General features: G+C 56.1%; 1 protein-coding gene across 3 annotated transcripts in view; it reads left to right on the forward strand.

Moving 5' to 3' along the window:
- The window catches only part of CCDC88C (coiled-coil domain containing 88C), a 133,008-nt gene that overhangs the window by 104,480 nt on the left and 4,121 nt on the right, over window positions 1–24,407 (forward strand). For 2 of the 3 annotated variants that reach the window (XM_066273235.1, XM_066273236.1), the window contains 10 exons: window positions 685–962; window positions 4,360–4,503; window positions 6,458–6,644; window positions 7,903–8,048; window positions 10,656–10,745; window positions 12,097–12,335; window positions 17,182–17,370; window positions 19,463–19,531; window positions 21,627–21,695; window positions 23,107–23,393. In XM_066273235.1, coding sequence (XP_066129332.1) covers window positions 685–962; window positions 4,360–4,503; window positions 6,458–6,644; window positions 7,903–8,048; window positions 10,656–10,745; window positions 12,097–12,335; window positions 17,182–17,370; window positions 19,463–19,531; window positions 21,627–21,695; window positions 23,107–23,393 — 1,698 coding nt within the window. Of the gene's footprint in view, window positions 1–684; window positions 963–4,359; window positions 4,504–6,457; window positions 6,645–7,902; window positions 8,049–10,655; window positions 10,746–12,096; window positions 12,336–14,933; window positions 15,371–17,181; window positions 17,371–19,462; window positions 19,532–21,626; window positions 21,696–23,106; window positions 23,394–24,407 lie in introns of those variants that run through there. The other variant, XM_066273237.1, reaches the window with a different exon arrangement.

Genomic DNA, 24,407 nt, shown 5'->3' on the forward strand with positions numbered 1-24,407 from the left:
AGATTGTGGGAAGACGAGTTATCATGTATTATTAATTCAGCGTCTGAGAAAAATGTTTGAAAATACATGACTTATGGGTCGGGGACAAAACACAGGAAACCCTTTGGCTGAGAGGTTGGGGTTTGTTGTGTGAAAAATGAAACAGGGTATGTATTGGTTTATAGTTTTGTTTTTGTTGTTTCGATAGCGGGAAGATGCCAGCCTCAGGACAGGTGAGGACCAGGTCCTCCCTCCTCCCTCTCTGACAGTTCTGGGTGTCGCTGGGCGGCGTACTGTGAATAGCAGGTTACATTGGTTGCTAGTGCTGTTCAGGCATTCTGTAGCCTTACTGATTTTCCGTCTACTTCTTTTTCTTTTTTTTTAATTGGCTTTTAAAAGTAGTCGAAGACGATACCCGAGGAGCTTATCCTGAGAAAGGACATAATTTTTCCAGAAAGGTTGCATTTGAGTAGAGGGGCACAGGACTAAAATTAGGGCCACGTGACAGTCTGTTATGCCACCGGCCTCTCCCCAGAGCTTCCCTGGGTTCTGGTAGAACTGTCCTGAGCCCGGCTGGGGTGTGCCTGCCCTGAGGGTCCCTGTCATTTCTGTGTCTGCACCTGCCCTGCCCGTGGCCCCTTGCTGTGTGCGGCTCCCCAGGGCCAGCACCGGGTGGGGCACCATCATCACCTCTCCCTCCGGCAGGTGGAGAACTCCACGTTGAGCTCGCAGAGCGCCTCACTGACCGCGCAGTACACGCTGCTGCAGAGCCAGCAGGCGGCCAAGGAGAGCGAGCACGAGGGCCTGCAGAGGCAGCAGGAGCGGCTGGCGGCTGCCTACGAGGCGCTGCTGCAGGACCACGAGCACCTGAGCACGCTGCACGAGCGGCAGTCCGCCGAGTACGAGGCCCTCATCCACCAGCACAGCGGCCTGAAGACGCTGCACCGGAGCCTAGAGCTGGAGCACAAGGAGCTCGGGGACAGGTGTGTGCGGGGCCCCTGCCCGTCCTCGTTCTGTCCCCTTGTGCTGCTTCTGGGCCCCCCACTTCAGCGTCTGGGCACCGCAAGGTTCCCCGCGGGAAGCACAGCGGACGTCACCCTCAGCGACTAGGACTTTGTGCAGCTGGAGACCAGGGTGCACGGGGTCCCTGAGAGGACGAGGCTGTGCTCAGCCGGCTCAGGGAAACCTCGGGTCAGCACTGGGGTCCCTGAGAGGACGAGGCTGTGCTCAGCCGGCTCAGGGAAACCTCGGGTCAGCATTGGGTCCCTGAGAGGACGAGGCTGTGCTCAGGGAACCCTCGGGTCGGCACTGGGGTCCCTGAGAGGACGAGGCTGTGCTCAGGGAAACCTCGGGCCGGCACTGGGGTCCCTGCTCCCCTGAGGCTGTGCTCAGGGAACCCTCGGGTCAGCATTGGGTCCCTGAGAGGACGAGGCTGTGCTCAGGGAAACCTCGGGTCAGCATTGGGTCCCTGAGAGGACGAGGCTGTGCTCAGGGAAACCTCGGGTCAGCATTGGGTCCCTGAGAGGACGAGGCTGTGCTCAGGGAACCCTCGGGTCGGCACTGGGGTCCCTGAGAGGACGAGGCTGTGCTCAGGGAAACCTCGGGCCGGCACTGGGGTCCCTGCTCCCCTGAGGCTGTGCTCAGGGAAACCTCGGGCCGGCACTGGGGTCCCTGAGAGGACGAGGCTGTGCTCAGCCGGCTCAGGGAAACCTCGGGTCAGCATTGGGGCCCCTGAGAGGACGAGGCTGTGCTCAGCCGGCTCAGGGAAACCTCGGGTCAGCATTGGGTCCCTGAGAGGACGAGGCTGTGCTCAGGGAAACCTCGGGTCAGCATTGGGTCCCTGAGAGGACGAGGCTGTGCTCAGGGAACCCTCGGGTCGGCACTGGGGTCCCTGAGAGGACGAGGCTGTGCTCAGGGAAACCTCGGGCCGGCACTGGGGTCCCTGCTCCCCTGAGGCTGTGCTCAGGGAACCCTCGGGTCAGCATTGGGTCCCTGAGAGGACGAGGCTGTGCTCAGGGAAACCTCGGGTCGGCACTGGGGTCCCTGAGAGGACGAGGCTGTGCTCAGGGAAACCTCGGGCCGGCACTGGGGTCCCTGCTCCCCTGAGGCTGTGCTCAGGGAAACCTCGGGTCGGCACTGGGGTCCCTGAGAGGACGAGGCTGTGCTCAGCCGGCTCAGGGAAACCTCGGGTCAGCATTGGGGCCCCTGCTCCCCTGAGGGTCCCCACGCCCTCTTCTTTTTCTCTCCAAACCAGGAGCAAGGAGGGGAATTTCACCCCAGCTGCTGACGTACAGTAACATAGTGCCCTCCCGCGCTTCCTGGGCCTTTTCTTCCCTGTCAGAATCTGTGATTCCTTTATCTATTTATTCTAGTTTTTCCATTGATTGTGGGCGCGGGATGGAGAGAGAGAGAGAAAGAAGCATCGACTTCTAGTTCCACTTGGTTGTGCCATTGATTGCTTTTCATACGTGCCCTGACCAGGGCTCAAACTGGCGACCTCGCGGGCCGAGTCAGTGCCCTCTGTGTCAAATCCCAGGGCTCCTGCCAGTGACCTCGGCCCTCTGGGATGACGCTCTGTCTGCTGTGCCACTGGCCAGAGCAAATGAGCGTCTTCTGCTTCTTGGAATTCCGGTCTCTTCCTCCTCCTGCGCCCATCCCACAGTCACGTGACGCTTAGGGAGCACCTACTGTATGCACGGTGACAGCTGTGTCTAGACGTGGGGGGAGGGCACCCTGCTGCTAGTGACGTGGAGCAGAAAGCGTTGACACGCTCTGAAACCCACATGGTGCCCGCCGTTCTCCAGGCATCTACAGGTCTCATCCTAAGTGTCCTGTGACACGTTACAACAATGTCACCATAGTCTTACTGTCTGTCCAGACAGGGAAGGTTTGTGTAGGTGCAAGTTGACAGGCTTGAAGGAAGAGAAGTTCGTTGTTGTTTTGCCCGTAGCTCCGTGAGCAGTAGAACATGCAGAGCTACCAAACTACACGGTGGTTTCTGCTGGTTAGACAGACAGCACGAGGCCCCCGGTCTGGCTGCCGCGGGGCTGTAGGTTTAGAAGCGCAGGAGGCTGGGACATAGGGACGGCAGCTCGTATTCGTTTCGTTTGATACATGAACTGGAGACTCACCCGTTCATCCCCCCAACACACGTTTCCTGGGTGCCACACCTCGTGCCGGGGGGTTCGGTGGGGGCGAGGCTCACAGGGTCGCTGTGCTGCTGGGTGGTCACTGATGGTCGGACTTTGCTTGCTCAGCGTGCTTTTCCCGAGACATTCCAACAGGGAGGCAGGAGTTGGGGACCCTGGTGGTCCGTTGTCCTCATTTGTCAAACCTGGATGATCTTCTCCAGAATCTAGATGAGGAACCTCGCCACCCTGAAAGCCAGACACCCCCACCTCCCAGCTTCCCACTTCACCACGTCGGGGCAGCCTCTGCCCCGTGACTAAAGGCCACCTGCCTGGGCGGGTGTGTTTCCAAGTTTGAGTCCCCCCACAAGTCTTGGCTCCAGTCAGATGGTCCAAGAACAGCTGATGTGGGGGTAGAGGTCTGTACACAGCGGCAGGGAACCCCGGCACACTGTGGGGTCTCCGCCAGACCTTCTGTGAGGTGGGAAACTCGGGAAGGGGGTCTGGAAAGGGGTTTATGTGAGTGGGGAAGATTGAAATGTGATGAGTCAGTCACCACCTTGGACGTGGGGGAGCTCCTGAGTCGTCCCTGAACACAGAGGGTTCCAGCAGGCGGGAGGAGCAGGCTGGGGCTGGTCAGGGACGCCTCCTCCCGCCTGCTGCCCTCCAGAGACAGCCGTGTGGTCTTTATAAAGATGGAGACAGAATATAAAAGCCCCAGGCTGAGGGGTAGTTGTGGGGGAGGGGAAGGACTGGGCTGGGGGTGCCTTGAGGAGCGGGGTATGTGTGTGCATATTTGTGTGTGCAGAATGACCCTGGCAACTGCGTGGCACCCACCAGGCACGCCTCTGGCCATCCACACGGCCTGGCTCTGACCAGGGAGACTCATTCCCAAGCGGGAGTGGAGGGCTTACCCACTCCCGGTGAGGGGCGATTAGCTGTTCTGTGCGCTGGAATTCAGCTGTGTGTTGTGGTTTCTTTTAGAAGGGCGTGGAGTTCAGAAAATAGTCCTGGTGTTCCCAGCAGGCTCACGGAGGAAGGCTGCTGAGACAGGGACTGGAAGGGACCTTGGAAACACAGGTGGCAGGAGTGGGATTCAGCTCTGAGACTGGAGGAGACCCCAGAGCTGGCCCGGCCTGGAGCTGGCGTGGACATCTGCCCCGGCGGCTGTTCTCCCTCTTCCCTGCTGTCCAGCCCCGCCCCCGCCGTCTCCTGGGCGTCTGTCCCGAGCTGGGGTGTTTCCCTCCGACAGGCACGAGGACATGCTGAAGCATAAGGCGGAGCTGGAGCAGCTGGAGAAGGTCTTACACACGGAGCGGGAGGCGCTGCAGCAGGAGCAGAGGACGAGTGCCATCGCCGCGGGCGAGAACCAGAGGCTGCGGGGAGAGCTGGACAGGTAACCGCCACCGCCCCCATGCAGCAGCATCTGCCGGGATTTCTTTCAGACCCACTCACTCAGCCCCCGCTGAGCTAAGGTCAAGTCAAGTGAGTTCCCTGGTAATGGTGCATTTTTACAAACCCTGTCGTGTTAACAGCAGGGTGGTAATAAGGTCAAAGGGGACTCTAGCTGGTGGCTGGGACGGGAGGACTCAAGTGACATCTGGGGTGGTGCACTGGCTAAGTTTGGATAGCCTCATCTCCCACACTTGTGATGGTGACGATTGGCACCTGACCTTCGTCATCTGACAGTGACGACCCCACGAAGGCAGTGCGGTCGATCCCGCCATTCACGCAGCAGCTGTTTGTGAATTCACCCACTCGCTGAATGTGCCTGTAACCCTCAGATCGGAGCTCATAGCCATTCGTGGACGTGCCCAGAGCGTGAGGTGCCCAGAGTGTGAGGTGCCCAGAGCGTGAGGTGCCCAGAGCGTGAGGTGCCCAGAGCGTGAGGTGCCCAGAGCGTGAGGTGCGGGCGTGCCCTGACGTGCACCCTGCAGCTGAGGTTGAGCAAGGCCCGTGGCGCTGGCCTCGTTTCAGCTCTCCTGCTGCAAGCGAGCTTCCTTTTCGTGGTCCATTTCGTGCTGCGGTGTCCTATTTTTGTGCTTTTTGGTGGTGACATCCCTGTTCATAACGGCCCCCAGACGAGGGCTGCAGTGCTGTCTGGTGTCCCCCCAGTGCCAGGCCGCGATGGGCCTCACGGGGACTGTGCGTGTGGTGGGTGGGCTTCATTCAGGCACGGGCCATGGTGCGGTTGGCTGTGACCGTGTTAACTCAAGGCTGTTGTATGTCTTGATCGGTTGACAGAAATGTGGCCGGAGACTCACAGAACCTATGGAAACAGCTTCACTATACACTAATTCAGTGTTCCAGGTGACTTGGTAGAACATTGTACTGCAAATAACCAGAATTAACTGAGCTATTATTAAAAAAAAAAAAAAAAATGAAACAGGCTCAGAGAGATTAAGTAACTTGTTCAAGGTCAAGGCTCCTGGTTACTGGCAGTCAGGATTGGAACCCAGGTCTTGTCTCAGCTCAGAGGTGTGACCAGATGAGGCCGCCCCCTTCCCACAGCCCTGTTTTAATGGGCCGGGGGGGGGGGCGCACTCAGGTGCCCCCACGGGGGAGGAGTGGCAGCGACAGACCAGACTGACATGGGGACAGTGCTCCGTCTGGCGGTTGTCAGCCGGAGACAGCGTCACAGCCAGGTCATCCTCGGGCCGTGCTTTATTCTCCAAGAAGCTAGACATCCGAATGTTGCCGGGAAACATTACAATTTCTAAATGCTGCTAAACTAATTAAAAAAACAATGCAGTGTGCCAGACTAGGCACATCTGTGTTCAAACTGAGTCCATGAGGCTCTGGTAATTTGAGCTTTCTGATATAAATCTTCCCCAGGAAACCCCAGTTGGGGGATGGTGATGATGATGATGATGATGATGATGATAATTATTTCGGTGGATTTACATATATCTTAGCGTCTTGTATTTCATTTGTCTCACAAGGTGAGATCAGAAAGGGGCTTGGAAATTAGAAATTAGAATTGCGGAGAAGAGCCAGGCATACATGTGGAGTTTTAGAGCAAAAATGTGTTACTTCAATGTTTTTTTTAAATGTTTGAAATAGAAGAACCCTTTCTTCCAAGTAGGCACATAGGCCAAAGCCCCAACTATACACGACTTTAACAGTGGTGCTCTGTTGGATGGGTGACTCAGCCTGTTCTGTCTCCCCAGCCCAAAGTGGGGGCACCCTTGTAAACCCCCCAGTGGACACAGTGAGAACCGCCAGTTTGGTTCCGCCCACTCATTCACACACGGAAAACCACGGAGGCCCAGAGAGCCTGCGGTTTTGTGTAAGGCTGCACAGCGCTGGGCGCGCCCCTCAGCACGCGGCCCTGTGGCCCCCTCCCCCAGGGTCAGCTTCCTGCACCAGCAGCTGCGGGGGGAGTACGAGGAGCTGCACGCCCACACCAAGGAGCTGAAGACCGCGCTCAACACCGCGCAGCTGGAGCTGGGCCGCTGGCAGGCCCGCTTCGACGAGCTGAAGGAGCAGCACCAGAGCATGGACATCTCGCTGACCAAGCTGGACAACCACTGCGAGGTGAGGCCCGGGGCCGTGTTCCCTGGACGGCAGCTGCTGGCTGCAGTGGGTCCTCGGGGGCATCTGCTCAGCCACCGCGGGTGAAGGTCACACAGAGGCCAAGAGGGGGCCGCAGGCGTTTGCAGGGGACGAACGCGGTCGTGGCGGGATGTGTGAGAAAATGCCTTCTCCTGGCCTTCGTGTTCTGCAGGGTCAGAGCGGTTCGGGAGCAGCCGAGGACGGTTTCAGTTCTGTCCTGAGCACCGGGCACTTTGCTCCCTGCTTACCCTGTCGCCTCCTTTAATTCTCACAGTGACCTTGTGAGCTGGGGTCCCCACCCTCGTCCTTCCCGAGCAGCGGGTTGCCACCCAGTGTGTCTGAAGCCACAGCTCGAGACTTTCCCGCTAGACAGCCGCACTGATGCTACTCGAGGGCGGGGCCGGCCTGGGCCCGAAATGCAGCCCTCGCGCCTCCCTGTGTCTGTGCGTCTCTGAGCCCGCATGGCTTTGACAGGCTGTACTGGCTGGGAGAGTCCCAAGAAGAATAACACTGGGTGGCAAATGGCAACCATGTGAAATCTAAATGCCAGCGTCTACAAGTAAAGTTTTTTTTGGTTTTTTAACACAGCTACGCCCACGCGCGTGCGTGTGTCTGTGGCTACTTGCCTGCTGGGAGGACAGAGGGGGATAGTTGCAGCAGAGACCCGCGTCCTGCCTGAACAGCCTAGAACGTTTGCTTTCTCTCTCTCTAAAGAAAGAGTGCCGACCCTCTTCTGGAGCAGAGCTGTCCGACAGCACTGAAATGCAGGCCACCACCTCTAATACAGAATTTTCTAGTAGCCACACTAAAAAAGTGGAAGGGGAAACGGGATTAATTTTTTTAATGATATGTTTTATGTAGTCATTACATCTAAAAGATCACATGTAACCCCCAAAATTATTAATGAGGTATGTTACATTGTTTTTTTTAACTTTATTATTAAGTCTTCAGAATCTGTTGTGTATTTTGCACGAACAGCACGTCTTAGCTCAGACTGGCTGCATTCGGAGCACTCCGGCCACGTGTGGCCAGTGGCTACCAGACTGGACGGTGCGATTGCAGGGGGCTCGGCCCCCACCCCCTCATCATTGCACATTGGTCCTTCCCACTGGTGTCCAGATAACAAAACGACCGTCTTAGTGCATGTGGCCTTTGTTTTGTTTTTCTTCTGGAAGTAGATTCCCCACGTGGCCTCACGCAGGGCGCAGAGCGTTTGAGATACTGTCCATCTGTGTTTTAGCTGCTCTCCCGCCTCAAGGGGAACCTGGAGGAGGAAAACCATCACCTCCTGAGCCAGATCCAGCTGCTGGGCCAGCAGAACCAGCTGCTTCTCGAGCAGAACATGGAGAGCAAGGAGCAGTACCACGAGGAGCAGAAGCAGTACATGTAAGGGGGTGCCTGGCTCCCCACTCCGTGCCTACACCACAACCTCTGGTCATAGAGCCCCAGGGGCGCTGGTGTCCCGAGGGCAGGGGACAGCTGTCTTACCAGCACGTTCTTTTGTTTTCCCTGGAATGGTTCTAGATGTCTGCAGGCAGAGGTGTGGACTTCTGTTTACTTTTTAGAGACACTGCCCACAGCCAGGAGCTTCTTAATCTGCTTTTGGAGTTGCCTTCACTTTAGAAAACAGACAGCGGGAAAGAGAGGGACCTGAGGCAAGAGGCCCATCAGAGGCCGAGCCCTTTCTGTCCGTGTCCGTTTCCCCCCGAATGGGCTGGAGCAAGGGGTTGTTGGCGTGCCCTGGTCGTCCTCCCTCTGCTGGGATTTACAAAGTCCAGCTTTTTTTTTTTTTTTTGTATTTTTCTAAAGCTGGAAACGGGGAGAGACAGACAGACTCCCACATGCGCCCGACCGGGATCCACCCGGCACGCCCACCAGGGGGCGACGCTCTGCTGCGACCAGAGCCGCTCTAGCGCCTGGGGCAGAGGCCAAGGAGCCATCCCCAGCGCCCGGGCCATCTTTGCTCCAATGGAACCTCGCTGCGGGAGGGGAAGAGAGAGACAGAGAGGAAGGAGGGGGGAGGTGGAGAAGCAAATGAGCGCTTCTCCTATGTGCCCTGGCTGGGAATCGAACCCAGGTCCCCTGCACGCCAGGCTGACACTCTACCGCTGAGCCAACCGGCCAGGGCCTAAAGTCTAGCTTTGACATGGGTCCTGCGAGGTGCCCAGAACCGGTAACCTGGTCGCCAGGAACTAGCAGGGTTAATGGGGCATGAGCAGAGCTGCGTGCACACCAGACAGATGTGGAAGGGCTCCGTGGAGGCACAGGAGAAGGCATGGTGCTGGGAGTTGGGGCTCTGCAGCTGATACAGTTGGGGTGAGGTTAGCCTTGGGGGGGCATGAAGGGAGAGCACGTGTGGTCTGGGTGCAGGGCAGAGGCAGGCACACCAGGAGGGAAGGCTTCCGTGCCCGGCTAATGAGTCAGATCCACTGGGAAGCGAGTGGTTAAGGAATGCTGGTCCGCCCGACCCAGGGAGCTGCGAGAAAAGTGGTCAGGAGATTGAGCCTCAGTCCCGGAACCCTTGTAGTTTGGAAGACAAGTGATCTGAGAGGTGTCTGTGGGTCCAGGGTGGTCTCCACCTTTCCCTGCTGTGCTAATGGGACTGTCCTTCCTTGTGATCAGGAATGGCTGGCCAATGTGGGGCAGAGGGACATAGTTGCAGTGACCACCGGACGCTCGCTGTCCCAGCCCCCGGGGGCAGTGACACTGCTTCACTCTTCTCCTGGTGTCATCTGCTCGCCTCCAGGCGGCTCAGCGCCCATCGAAGGGGATGGTGTACATGGAGAACCGCACTAGCGTTGGGGGCAGAAATGACTGTTGCTCTTAGCTGGCCCTCTGTGATCCAGCCGACAGAAGTTCCCTGCAGACCGTGGGCAGGTGCAGACTGGCTCCCCAGGCGGTGCCCTGAGGACGGGCTCACATTAGAGTGTCTGCCCAGCACCGGGAAGTTGGCAGGCTCCCGAGTCTGCTCCAAGCGGGTACCTTTCCCGGCCCTGGGAGGTTGTGGTGCCTGCCCTCCTGAGTCTGTGCAGCTGGAGGGGCCGGGGAGGCAAACATGAAAGCACCCAGCGTGAGGCACGCGGCATGGCGGGGACAGAATAGCACAGACCCGGGCGCTGGAGCAGAACCAGCCTGGCAGTCAGGCACCCAGGGCCCTCAACCGACTGTTTTTTTAACCTTGACCGCTGTCTTACTCCCTGAGGGCAGACCTCTCCCCACCTCTCTAACTCCCTGAGGGCAGACCTCTCCCCACCTGTGTAACTCCCTGAGGGCAGACCTCCCCCCCACCTCTCTAACTCCCTGAGGGCAGACCTCCCCCCACCTGTGTAACTCCCTGAGGGCAGACCTCTCCCCACCTCTCTAACTCCCTGAGGGCAGACCTCCCCCCACCTGTGTAACTCCCTGAGGGCAGACCTCCCCCCCCACCTCTCTAACTCCCTGAGGGCAGACCTCTCCCCACCTCTCTAACTCCCTGAGGGCAGACCTCTCCCCACCTCTCTAACTCCCTGAGGGCAGACCTCTCCCCACCTGTGTAACTCCCTGAGGGCAGACCTCCCCCCACCTCTCTAACTCCCTGAGGGCAGACCTCTGGCCACCACGGAAAGTGGTGTTAATGGCACCTGCAGGGGCTAGTCTCGCCCAGTGTCTGACCCCGAGCTCCCAGTGTCCTGAATTGATCTGGCCAAGTGGCCTGGGGTTTCCGAGCTTATGTTTCCGGATGCTGAGGGGTTTGCTCTCCCGAGTTCACGTACAGCCTGATGCTTCAGCGTGTCTCCTCAAGGTGCTAGGGCTCCTGGACCCACGTCAGACCCCTGTATTCACGTATGCTCCACTCGGCGGCCGTGATGGTCACAAGCACCGTGACATCTTGAACTCCAGGAATAATGCTGGCCCCTTCTGGTCAGGTCCCAGGCTGGGACGATGAGTAAGTTCATGTGTTTTATTTAAACATATGAGTAAGTTCATAGGTTTTTCTTTCCCCTCTGTTCACAGAGATAAATTAAACGCCTTACGGAGACATAAGGAGAAGCTGGAAGAAAAAATCATGGATCAGTACAAGTTCTACGATCCTGCTCCCAAGAAGTGAGTTGATTTAAGTGCCAGTAACCGAAACACAGGACAGAAGAGCTTGCCCTTTGCCAAGGAGATGGGGGAAACTAGCCGTCTAGAGCAGGGGCCAGTTTGTGTCTTCCACTGTCCAGCAGGTCACCCGTGTGCGGGCCTGCCCCCTCACAGGTCTCTCCGTCCTCAGGTTGTCCTATGAGGGGAGGCCGTTTGCCGCCGGCCACAAGCCACAAGGTGGCAGAGGTTGCGGTTTTAGAGCCGTTAGAGCAGGTGGATCAGGTTTTGTCTCCAGATTTAACAGGACAGAGAAAGCCATGTTTCTGTTTTGCATCAGACCCCTGGACTGGCACCCCTGATCTTCAAACACAGGAACCGTGTGGCCTTCCCTAAATGCCTCTGGATTCCCTGGGCCCCAGGGCGGCTTCATAAACACGTCCCCTTCTCCAGGGAGCAGCGGCCTCGGTGGTGGGCTGGCTGGGTCCCCACACGGCCAGCCTCCATCCAGCAGGGCTTCCTTCCCCTGGTGCCGGGCCTGAGCCCCAGGAGCTGGCCCTTCACGGTGTCCTGTCCCGGCCCAGCTTTGCAGTAGGTCACCAGGCATCCTGCAGGGCCGCTCTGTTGAAATCACAAAACCATAGAAGTTCAGAGCCTCCGCCTGAACTTTCTGTGGACAGAGAAGTGGAGGCCCAGATGGGGAAGTGGTTTGTGTAAGCACAAGGCCGTTCAGTGGCCGAGCCAGGACTAGAACCCAGGTGTGGTTCTTGTTGGGTTAGAGCACCCCCATTTCCAGTTAGCCAAACTGTATTACTTACTCTTTAAATTAACCGCTTTCGATCCAGACAGCCCACTCTTCGTGCCCTCTCCCCCTGCCCCCAGGCTTTTCAGTGCCAGGAACGGTCGGAGGATGCCGGCGTATTTCACTTAGTGCTAACTCTAGCAGAATGTGAGCAGGTCCCGGACTCTTCCTGAAAATGGCTTTTTGATGGGAAAATTGCCAACAAACATATGTAGATTAGACGAGCACAGCAATACTTCCTATATTTCACACAGATCCCCAAGAGTGCTGAGAGCTGTGTTTAAGGGTCTGTTTCCCTGAGAGCTGTGTTTAAGGGGCTAGTGTGGGTTTCTGCCCCGTGGACGTTTCTACCTTCTTTGGGTCTGTGCAAATTAACGGTGGATCATGGTTCATCTCCCGAGCCCCCAGTGCGATGATCATGGTGGTGGTGAAGGGCACCATCATTCTGAACCTCAAGTTAATGGCCACCTTCCCAGGCTAGTGATCAACATCCCAGCTCACATCCGGGCCCCCAGTGACCTGCTGGAGGGCCAGGGAGAGCCGGCTGCATCCTAAAAATCAACCTCTAACTAGGAAAAACCACTGGATTGGAGCCAAAGCCTTAGTCAAATTCATCAAACCAAAGAAAGAGAGTTCCAGAGAACGACTGAAGTCAACCACAGACACCCCTCCGTGGCCACCGGAGTCCTCAGACCCGGCCTCGCCCACTGCTGCCCAGCCTCTCAGATCGCAGCCAGAGCCCCCTGAGGCCACCCCGTTGGGCTCCAACTGTGTAGAAGAACGAGACGCCCACAACGGGCCCGTGGGGAAAGGTAGGAGGGGCAGCCCCGGCTGCTGGCAGGGGGTGGAGGAAGGAAGGGCAGGGTGTCAGGTCTCCCTCAGCACAGGGCGGAGCCGCCGAGATGCGTGGGGTGTGCACACGCGTGGGTAGGACCTGAGAGCGTGTGCTCCATGCACACACATCTGCCTCTTTAGGTATGTTAACAACCAAGTAGAAAATGTCACCCACGTCAGTGTTGTGACAGTTTTGTCCCATAACAGTTTAGTTGCTTTGGCCTAAGAAGCATCACTCATCACATAGACTGTGGTAGGGACTCGATTATCCAAAGCTGACGTCCTCACAGGCACCACGGGGACAAGCTCAAGAGTGTATGTATGTGTTGGGATTTCCTTCTATCTGTCAGCGGCCTAGACTAAGACATTTTGGTAGGGAGATTCCCGGTGCATTTGACATGGAGTGGACAGATGCAAGTTCTTCAGCAAGTCCTTGTGTGGCTCTGACCTCTTAATTGCTTTGAAAAGCAGCAGGTCTGGATTTTTCCTCCAACCTGATCTAGCCTTGGGGTGAAGTTCACCTTGTCACTCCGGGCTGTCATTTGGAGTTTTCCAGAGGTTCTGAAATGGATTTCTCATTGCCTGTGCTGCATTTCATCGACTCTAAGGGGCTCTCGGTCACGAGCTGCACAATTATTGTGCACCCCTAAGAAGGAAACGAATTGGTTGTGGAGGTGACAATTTTGTCAGAATTGCCGCCTAGCCCACACTGACTGAGACACACTCAAAGCTGCATTCTGATCTCAGAGATGTTAAAGTTCGGGGGACGGGGAGGGGAAAGGTGCCTCCTGCAGTCGATGAAACGGTGTAAGCCGTTGCCTTAAATGTGGTCAAATTTTCAAACATACTTTTAAGTATCAATTTTACAGATGATTTATCTATAAACCTGCCAACCTGCACCCTTGAGAAAGCTACATTTTATGAAGGACATCAGGATTTTCTGAAGATCAGGCCCATGCCTGAGAGTCCTGCGCTGTCAGGGGCTGATGTCACAGCACTGGGGGCCGGTGACAAGCAGCCTTGTGAGTGTGATGTGCACAAGCCTTTCTGGGGGACAGTCACCACCTCAGGTCCTGGCTTGTCACTTGAAATGCAAAAACGAAGTGTGTACACGCATACATGCGCATTGTTAGGGCACTAATGTTCACGGCCAGTCTTCCCAGGAGGCGACGGGTGAAATGCTCACGTGCAGGTGAAGGATAATGAAGCTGAAGTTGCCTGACACTTGCTTTTCAGAAGGGCTCTGCTGCCTCAGGCTTGCACACTGCCTCTTTGTTTTTTGACACGTATCACCTGAACTTACGTTACTGTCTGAGTTGACCTGATGGACCATAATTGGCCTAATTGAGTTAGGAAAACTTTCAGAGAAAAAAAAAAGAAAAAGCTTGACTGGTCCCCACTTGTGCTGACCCATCAATGAGCAGATCAGTGATAAACATGGGGAACAGCAGCCGTGTGAAGGGATGCTCTTCCCAGGCCCGGCACCCTTTTAGCTAATCGACCTGCTGTATCTGTCTCCTTTCATCCTAACTGCTGTGTGGTGTAGGCATGGTTACTATTCTCTTTTCGGAGCTGAGGAAGTGAGGCTTGACAGGGAGTAAGGGTTAGAGCTGGGATGAGAACACGGATCGGACAGATCACGGAGCCTGGGCTCTTCGCCCCTGTGAGCACTGCCTGCAGTAGCAGCAGCTGCTCTGGTCCCCAACCATGCCAAAAAAAAAAAAAACTAGGGCGCCAGCATGGACTAGTTGGTTCCTTATCCCGAGGCGTGAGCTCTGGCCACCAGGTGGTGCTGTAGAGAAAGAATGGAGGCTCCACTATCCACGTGAATCCTAAATCAGAAATTGGGTAAACCAGTGAAGTTAATGTTTGACATGTTCATAAAGTTAGACCAAACTGCTCTAAGACTATAATTTAAAGGTCATAAAGTGTCAGTTTGGAGCAGAGGATGCATAGGGATCTAAAAGGGAATAATAAATTCTTGATGTCGAGGGTGTTTTTTGGTATCAAAAAGAGAAATGTTTTTATTATTTTCCAACTCATCCTGCCAAAAGAGGTTATTCTAGATGTGCCAGAAATATTTGTGAGTCGTCCAGATAGATTGTTCTATTACAGCAGGCCAGAGACATATCAGTAGGTGTTTCCCAAGGTCTTTGGACGTTAGTAGGAGCCGTGTGTGAGCCAAGTTGTCCGGGAGCCTGTCATTAAAATGGATGAGTAAGAAAAGCCGGGTCTTAAATTAATAAACCATCTCATTTAATAATTTAACACACTGAAATTGAAGAACAGCCTTGACGCGTGGGCTCCGTGAGCTATGGAATTCTTGTGTGCCGAATAAGTATCGGCACAGAGATGCCACGGGGTTAATTGAATTGAATCGGTGCGTCAGTGATTCACCGAGTCCTGATTCTGGTCGTGTCGTGGGTGTTTCTGTCTCGCCTGAGCTGGGCAGGACTCTGATTTCCCTAGGACGTTTAGCTAATGTAGCATCATTGGTTATTTCATTTCATTTATTTGCTGTTTTATTCCCCCCCCCCCCTTTCCTCTCTTGGGTTATCCGGGGGATAACAATTTAGCGACCCAGCGCAAAAAGAGTCCCTTTTTGAGAAGCAAAAGCCAGGACAAGGACAAGTCTCCGACGGCCCACCCAGCTTTCTCTAAACGCCTCCGGTTCTGGTCTTCCCCTGACATCCCGCCCTCTCCTAACAAGCCCCTCCCCTTTTCAGACCTTGGAGACTTCTAATCCTCTCCCTTTATCCGTGTCTTCATCACATGCCCTCCTTCATTTCTGAAACTCAAACAAACAAAAATAACAGTACCTAAAGGCCAGATGACCCATAGTGGACCCCTCCTCCTGACCCCAATTCCAAGCCAAGCTTTAAAAAGTAGCCAGCGTGGATTCTGATTTCAAAAGAGAAGAAGAGTTGTCACACCCTCGGGACCGGACTCCAGCGCAGCAGTCTTAGGGGAGCCTCGGGACATCCGCGCACAGGTCCCTGGGCCAGGAGGTCCGTGCTGAGTAAGTCCGCTGGCCGGCCACGTGTCGCCCCCTCGCGCGCACCTGTGGCTTACGTCCTGCCCGTGTGTAACGCAGAACTGGTCAGTTGTCGCTATGCTTCCTGAAATGTACGGCCTCTGTCGAGTCAGATCTTTTTTTTTTTTTTTTAAGACTTATTTTAAGCTGCTGAATTTAAAAATGTTGCCTCCCCCCCCCTTTCCTTGTCAGAGCACAGAATTGTTGGCTTTTGCGGACCAGGCCATTTGTAGGGAAGGATTTATGGCTCCATTCCAGTGTGCTGCATTAATTGGATCGAGGCTGCTGAGCCGGGGTTCGGCCCAGAGACAAGTTTTGCGGCTGTGCCGAGGTTCTCCGGCGTCTGGGCTGCTGGTGTCAGAGCAGCGGAGCACGGGCCCTCAGCACACAGCTCACGGCCCGGGCGGGGGGGTGCTGGTCTGTAGAGGCCTTTAGCTACTGCACTGTCTGTCATCTGTCTTCAGCCATCCCTGTGCCATCTCCATGGCGTCTGCCCTGCGTCTGTCACCTGTGCATGCTTGCCCTTGACTCACTGTCTCCACTGACATTTATTTTGAAAGGAAAAAATAATCATTATCAGCACTGTCCATGGAAAACCAGTCTCACCTTAAAAACAAGGTCACCGTAAAAATAAACACCTAATGATGAGCATGCTCAAGTCAGTTGATGGGGCCCCGGTCCCGTCTCACGCACCTGCTTCCGGACCCCCGGTGGCCATGGCTGGGCCTCTGGCCTCTGCGCCCAGGTGTGCTGTCGGGGGACAGGCATGCTTTCGGGGGATGGCTGTCTCCCCGCCGCCCCCGCTGCTCCTCATCCTCCCTTCTCCCGGTGGACACCTGTCCGAGTCGTCCCACCACACTTGACACTTGCTTCTCATCAAGGTTATCTTTCCAAATCCAAATTTTCCCTTGATTTCAAGTCGTAAGATTTGAGTGCTTAAACCTTCACAGTGGTGGGGAGGGGGTTGGGGGCTCCGGTCCCCGAAAAGTGTGGAAAGGGGCCAGGGTCTCGACGGTGGGCTGCCTGGAGCGGGAGGTGGTGACAAACACGGCGTCCTATGCTGCCGCAGCTCCTGCGCCGTCATTTCTAGCTTGTATTTGGAGCGCCCCTCCCCTTTCCTACTGTGAGGTAGTTGAAGGCTATTTTGGGGTTTTTTCTTTTTTATATCGGGTCTTTTTTTTTTTTTTAACTTTGACAAGAGTTTATGTTCACATTAGGAAATTCAGAGGTTGCCGAAAAGCTGAGAATCCAGGGTAAAAGTCATTCTCACAGTAATGTCACCATGCAGAGAGTAAGATGTCTTAAAAAACAGGTTGTTGTTAGGGTGGCAGTTAACTTCCTGGGATCACAAGGGAATCCAGTTGGCGGGATGTACATCCTAGACCATGAGGGCCTTTGGCTCCAGGTCTGCAGGGGTCCTGAGCAGACACCTGCCGTGGTCTTTTCGTATCGGGGATGTGTCACTCAGGGCCGTGGAGAAGGTGTGCCCTGTAGTTACTGTGTTGGGACTTTTACCAACGTTCTGTTGAGCCTCTTGAGTTGGACCCTGGTTTCCTTCCAGCTGTCCAGGGCTCGCACTGTGATCTGTGTCAAGCCAGGGCCGGCCTCCCGCAGTCCGGGCCTCCCGTCCCCACTGCAGCCCGGGACGCATAGCCCGGGGGACGCGCAGCCCAGCTCTTGTCTGTGTGGTCTCTGTGCCCTGCTGCCTCTGCTTCTAGGCCTCAGTGTGGCAGCCCCACCCTGGCAGGGGATTTTGCAGCCCCGTTTCTCAATGTCCTTCTCTGCCCCAGGCCCTGGGGACCTAAAACCAAAGCGAGGGTCCCCGCCCGGGGGCAGCCTTGACCACACGGATGCCTCCGCTGACCCGGCCGCGAATCTCTGGCCGTCAGAGCTGGGCTCCCGGACCTGTTCCTCCTCGGCCATCTCCACCACCCCTTGCAGCTCCACCCCCATCTCCCGGCACCCAGGCCGCACCAAAGGTGAGTCATCAGCTCTGTCCCCAGGGCCCCGGCTCTCAGGCAGGAGGGTCCCCCGGCTGAGAGGGGGTGAGCAGAGTGGTCAGGCTGGGGCAGCACCCAGACCTCAGCTCTGCCTGCAGCTGAGTGACCTGGGGCAAGTGGCCTCACCTTCTGGAGCCTGGCCCTCCCTCAGCTGCTGATGGCGGAGCCCTCGACCCCACCACCCTGCTCAGGGCTTGGTGGCAGCAGATAGCTCCAGAACGGATGTGAGCCCGAGTTTGGGCTAAACTCAGGCAACCTGGGAGGTTTCTTCTCCAGAGAGGAGACTTGACAGGGTCTCCAAGCTGGAAGTCGTTGGTAGAGTGGAGGCAGGCATCCTAACCTGGGAAACAAGGGGCTCGGGGAAGGATTTACCGACCGAATGTCCCCTGGGAGACCCGTAGCCATGCGTGTCTGAAATGAAAATCAGGAGGAGTTCCCAGTGGAACTGTTGAGTCAGACCTTGCCAGGCGAAGCCCACGAAAGCTCGGGCAGGCCTGCCACAGCCGAGACCAAAGCCAGTGTGAGAGGCAGCAAGTCCACCGTCATTCAGCACAGAGACAAAAACTTGAACATGCCTGTCATTAACAGCAGAGGAAATGAGTTTGTACCCATCAAACAAGAACAGGGTGCTGTAGTCAGGGGAAAGCACTTGGAAATTGCACATATGCAAACAGAAAGGAGAAAATAAAGCTTAGAACTAAAAAGACATTCCGCTTATAACTTAGAGATGAAGATATTGGAAGAAAGCTGCTGTGAGTCATGAGTGCCTCTCGGGTTTTAGAAATTGAAGAGTACAAGAGGGATTAGTATTTTTCATAATAACATCACCCACTGGACTCTTGAAACCATAGCTTGCATAACCTTGGTGTGACAAGCAAGGACAGACAGGGTCCCTTCTGTCAAGGCATGCCTGGGTCCCTGCTGTCACCGCATACCCGGGTCAGCTTCAGTGCCTGGTCCCTGTTGTTCCCCAATCAGAAACTCCCCGGGAGAAGGTGAGCTGGGTGAGCCCAGGGCGGCCAGGCAGCCCTTCTCTGCCCCTGGCCGGACACTGAAAACAGTCACTTACTGTTGGATGTCAAGAGACTTGTGCCACGGGCCAGCTGGAGCGGACGTGCTCAGGTGTCCGTGGCCGGCAGCTAGCAGTCTGCTCTAGGCTTCCAGGTTCCGGGGTACAGAAGCCCTGCCTGGTCGCAAGCAGGAGCTGGGGACACCGTCTCCCCTCAGACCCCCAGCGGCCTGTGTGGCTCAAGGCCTGGCCCTTCAGGCTAACTCACGGTCTGTCTCGGCCTGGATGCCACCGTGGGCCAGAGCCCAGGCCTGTCCGTGTGCCTGCAGAGTCTGCATGAGGGCCTGTCACACTGCAGACCCAGCCCTGCCCACCACGACCCCCTGGCAGCCCAGTTCTCCTGCTCAGGTGGGCATATAACTGCAAAACGGAAACCCTGTTGTCATTCTGGAGGCGACCCAGGGTCCGCTGTCAGAAGCTAGCAGGTCTGAGGCATGGCATTTTAGTCCTTCTCGGGGAAAGCAGGTGACTGGTGGCCCATAGATTCCACACTGTTCCTGGTTCGGAGCTGCTGGTGCGAAGTTCAGTCTCTAGGGAATCCGCGTCCTCCCTCGGGCGATGGATTCTTCCCTTCTCGTTCCTGCGGCCAGGTGGTGAGAGCGAGGCCCCTAGACGGGAACTGCTTCTGCGGCCCTCTGCTTTCAGGGAGCCGGCCTGCGAGGTCGGGAGGGACTCCCAGGGTACCAGGGGTCAGCTCTTTTTGCTGCGTTGTCCTTGGGCCAGAACTCTGCTTTCATGTGTAGTCCCTGTCATTGCATAGGCAGAAGCGTGATTTAAAGTCAAAGCAAATAGGAGTGTGAGGCCACCTCAGCAGGAGAAATGGAGGAAAAGATAGCACAGGTAGGTCCTAAGGGCATGAGTCACAGGTCCCCCCCTCTCCCCAGGAGCTGGACACAGCCGCACTCAGGTGCCGGGTGGGGCAGAGGCGGCTGTCTGGCGCAAAGCCCAGGCTTCCCTGTGGACGGACCGGGCCCTGGCTCATCAGCCTTATTTTCTCCGTAGGCTGTAACTCGGAGGACAGCCTCTGTGAGCCGTCCCTGGAGCTCGAGTTTGCCAACCACAGGCAGCACGGTGAGTGGTCAGTGCACTGTGCCCTTCGGCCTGGGCTCTCAGACTTGTTTTCCTCAGTGGTACTTTTCCTTCGAGCCAACTTCTGTGACAAAGTCCAACACACAAAATAGGAGAAGTTGTTATATTGACGTGGGAATGGGGGACCCACAACAGCTCCTCAACATTCCTTCCCTGCCCTCCCTGGGGCCTGAGCATACAGCTTCTGCTTACATACCTCCAGTGATGGGGAAGTCACTACCTGCCAAGTGTCCTACTTCAGGAGGCTCTGACTCCCTCCCCTTGCTTTCGGGAGGTTCTGGTGACTCATGCAGGGAGCTTGGATTGCAGGAGGGTCTTCCTGTCCTCACGTGGCATTGAGTTGCCCAGAGCAACTAAGATGAAGTTGTAAATTTCATCTTAGAAATGGTTAGAAGCACTTGCCATCTGATTTAGGCATATTGTAAATTTCTGCCGAAGGGAAGCAGTGAATTAATTATACCAGCCTTCTCAAAAATTAAAAGTCACTTTGAGTTTTTATGATTTCTGAAAAACAAATCCTAGAAGGGAAGCAAATTAATTCTCTTTTTTTTAAAAAGAAAAAAAAAAAAGAAAAGAAAACTCAGTGTTTACATTGGATTCAGCTTCTGAAGTGATGACTGATGTGGGAGCAAGCTTCACCCCCTCCCGTCATCACCTAGGAAGTTTTAATGATGTTGACATTGACTCACACAACATACGAGTGAAGTCAGGCTCTGAGGTGAAACAGGTTGACCCCGTGGAGCCCTTTCATCTTTGCCCTGGGCGGGGGGGGGGGGGGGGGGGGGTTGTAACACGACAGAAGGTTCCGCTGCCTTTCTCGGTAAGTCTCTCCGAATAGTCAGATTTCTGCTTAATCAGCTGGTGGAAAGGATTTTCTTCCTAAGTGTTCTGATTCCTGGAGCGTCTTATCAAGAAAGGAAGGGCAGAGTATCCCAGCTGCCTTAGTTAGTGATACTGCACGTAGGGGACTCTGAGAAGCTGCTTCCTCGCTCTTAACGAAACCAGGTATTTTTTGGCTCACCCCCAAACCGCGTTTGTGAACCGGTTTTCCCCAGATGCCTGCTCTTTGCGGCGCGCACCAGCACCTGGGGACTGGGCGCCCTGTCGACCCAGTCGGTCCAGAGCAGGCTTGGCTCCGTGGGGTGGGAAGCAGAGCCTCTGAGCGTGTCCCTAGTTCTCGGTGCAGTCCACTCCACACCAGCTGTGTGCGGGGGAGGGGGGGTGACGGAAACGCGGCCCCTGTCCCCCGGCTGTTGTGCCGCAGGACCAACACTGATGATAGGGGCAGGACTGGAAGGGACAGCCTGCCCTTGGCCGGGGCAGTGCCGCCCTCGGACCCGAAGGCTGCCGTGGACGTGCGCGCAAGCAGGCACGCGCCACCTCCAGGCGGGCTGGTGCCCCTCACGTCACTGTGATGGTTGAATTTTTCCCTTCGGGGCAGATGTAAATTAGAGGCAAAGACAAGGAGCAGGACAGCGAACAGCTGAGGAAAGAGAGCCCTTTCTTTCCTCCTGAGGGTCCCGGCACCCGCTGCCACGGACCCCCGCGGGGAAGCTGCCTGCGCACGGCACACACTTCTTTGTACACGCGTGGTGTGCACACGCAGCCGTGCCCTGACTCTCACCCTCATCAGGGTGCCCTGTCTTGGTCTAAGCAGGGTGCTTCCGCGTGTGTTCCAGAAAGCTCCATGCAGTGATAAGGGGGGGAGTCTCCTTGTACCCCCCAACTCTTGGCATGCTCAGAGCAGCTCTTTTTTTTTTTTTTTTTGTCTATATGGGAGCCCTACGTGACATTTCTTTTGTTAACAGAGTTGAAGCCACACTTTAGACCTCACAAGAACAGGACAGGTTGTCATTCTGGATAGCCTACTGTGCGCTGCGCCCACTGCCCAGGGGGAGCTGGACCCCTCCCAGAAGGATTGAGAGAATCCCAGAGCCGTGCCTCCTGAGGGCGGTCGCCTGAACGTTGGCACGGAGCTCCTCTGTCGCGTGACTGTTTCCCGATGAGGTGCTTTAGTCTGGGGTGCACTGTACTTGGTCAGGGGCCCCCGAGGCTAAGGGTTGCCGTTTCCTTCCAGTGTCCCGGCCAGGTAGCCTGGAGAGCAGTCGGAACGCATCCAGCGGCAGCTCGCCTCTGAACCTGAAGGGTGAGTCGGCCTCTCCTCGTGTGCACTTTCCAGGACTGGGCTCTGGGCTTGTAGTATTTGGGTAATTAAAAAAATACGGCCCTGGGCCCTGGCCGGTTGGCTCAGCGGTAGAGCGTCGGCCTGGCGTGCGGGGGACCCGGGTTCGATTCCCGGCCAGGGCACATAGGAGAAGCGCCCATTTGCTTCTCCACCCCCTACCCCCTCCTTCCTCTCTGTCTCTCTCTTCCCCTCCCGCAGCCGAGGCTCCATTGGAGCAAAGATGGCCCCGGGCGCTGGGGATGGCTCCTTGGCCTCTGCCCCAGGCACTAGAGTGGCTCTGGTCGCGGCAGAGCGATGCCCTGGAGGGGCAGAGCATCGCCCCCTGGTGGGCAGAGCGTCGCTCACGTGCCGGGTGGATCCCGGTCAGGCGCATGCGGGAGTCTATCTGACTGTCTCTCCCCGTTTCCAGCTTCAGAAAAATACAAGAAAAAAAAAATACGGCCCTGGCCAGTGGCTCAATGGATAGAGCATCAGCCTGGCATATGAATGTCCTGGGTTTGATTCCTGGTTAGGGCACCCAGGAGCAGCACCCATCTGCTTCTCCCCCCCCCCCCCCATCTCTCCCTCTTTGCCACTTACAGCCAGTGGCTCGATTGGTTTGAGTGTGATCTGGGTAGGCGCTGAGGATAGCTCTGTTGGAGTGCATCGGCCTCAGGCACTAATTCAAGCATTGGCCCCAGACAGTGTTGCAGGGTGGATCCCAGTGAGGGTGCATGCCGGAGTCTGCCTCATTGTCTCCCCTCCTCTCAGTCCCCCAAAATACATTTAACAAGGTTCTTGAAAAAACCTTATATCCATGAGGCCACATCCTGCAGTTTCGAGCCCAGGCCTGGGAGATTTAACAGGTTTGGGTTTGAATCCCCTCTCCTCCACCAACCAGCTCTGGGCACCTGGGCGAGGCCCCTCACCCTCTGAATCCGAGTCACTGCATCTTCAAAGTGGGGATAGTGCCCCGAGTTGCGATAGTGGTCAGAGGGCACACTGGCTGACTTGGATTCCTTTAAAATGTTTAAAGTTTGTTTTACGGCGCAGAACACGGTCTGTCTTTGCAGGTGTTTCCTGTGCATTGGGAAGGAATGTGCAGCCCCACGAGCTAACAAGTGTGGTCCCTTACAGCTATTAATAATTCACCCTTTCACAGAAGCCTTCCGCTTTCATCTCAAGTTATTTTGTTTTTAAATGCCAGTGTGAAATTCTAAAGAACTCCAGAATGTCCTTGTCACCCAAAATGCCAGTCTGGAAGAAATGTGCTCTGGGTTCTTGGGCGGGCGGGCTGTTTTCAGTGAGCGGAGGCAGCTCCCAGCCCATTGGGGGCCAGTGAGAGAGAGTGGGAGATTGACGTCTGTCCCTCTGTCACCTCCCCGACACCCAGGTTCCTCTGACCAGCTCCACGGCAGGTCCGAGAGCTTCAGCAGCGAAGACCTGATCCCCTGCAGGGACACGGCCACTCTGCCCAGGGATGCCAGCGCCCTGGGACGTCCTGCCTTCAGCCGCCATGAGCACCTGCCGCCCCAGAACGGGCCTCTCCCCCCGGAGGGCGTCCAGAAGCGCGGCGCGGCCCAGTCCCACGCAGGCGTGCGGCCCTGCGCCTCCCCGAGCAGCGAGATGGTCACCCTGGAGGAGTTCCTGGAGGAGAGCAACCGGGTCTCCCCCACACCCGTGAGTGGCCCTCGCAGGGACCAGGGCCATAGGCGGAGACGTTGACAGCACAGTTACAGGGAGCGATGGGGCCGGGGTGGTGCAGCCGGGGCGCAGAGCTGGCTTGGATGGGGGTACGTGACCACTAGCCAGCCATGTGCTGGCCGCCGGCCCAGACCTCAGAGTCTTTCCTCCACCTGGGGAGCGAGCGGGCGGAAATGTGTTGCCAACATGGAGGGCAGGGATAGCGTGCGTCCACCACACGGGGCTTCTCTGAAGAAGGGGCCGGCATGCACTTGCAGAGTTAGGACCTCAGGCGGGGTTTGGGGCAGAGCTCTGAGCACCACTGACTCGGAACCCTCACCAGCAGAGGTGGGCAGGTTCTGTTCTGTAAAGGGCCAGATCATACACGTAGGCCACGCCGTCTCTGCTGCACCGTCACCCGTGCTGTTTGGGCAGGAAGCGGACTTGGGCCATCTGTCGGTGCACGGGCACAGCTGTGCTCTGGTAGCACTTTACTTAGGGACACGGACCTTTGAATTTTTTATAGACTTTTCACAGAAGACGTTTTTTAAGAAAATTTTTTCGATCATTTTAAAATGTAAAAAACTATCCTCAGCTCACGGGCCACACAAAAACATGCCGCCAGCAAGGGCTGGCCTGCTGCGCTCGTTCATGGAGCTCCGCTCGGCAGCTCTGACCTCCAGACATCAGTGTCAGGAAACCAGCCACCCTTCCGGGTCTCCGTGTGGCTTTTCTGAAGCCGCTTAGTCAATTCTGTGATGTGCACTCATGGGGCCCAGTGGCACAGAGAACACAAAGTGTTCAGTAGATATTTACTGAGCATGTACTGTGTGTTAGGCAGCATGTGTAACACGTGTTAGCAAAAACAAACAAAAAATAGCCAGCTAGTTCTTATCACATACTTGCCAGATGCCTAGTCCTGGTGTTGACCCTGAAAGGAAATACAAAACATAATAAAACTATGTGCCAGGAGCTGGAGGAAGACAAAAGCCCTGTCCTCAAGCAGTTTGC

Source organism: Saccopteryx bilineata, chromosome 4 (assembly GCF_036850765.1).
Source record: "Saccopteryx bilineata isolate mSacBil1 chromosome 4, mSacBil1_pri_phased_curated, whole genome shotgun sequence".
Classification (NCBI taxonomy): domain Eukaryota; kingdom Metazoa; phylum Chordata; class Mammalia; order Chiroptera; family Emballonuridae; genus Saccopteryx; species Saccopteryx bilineata.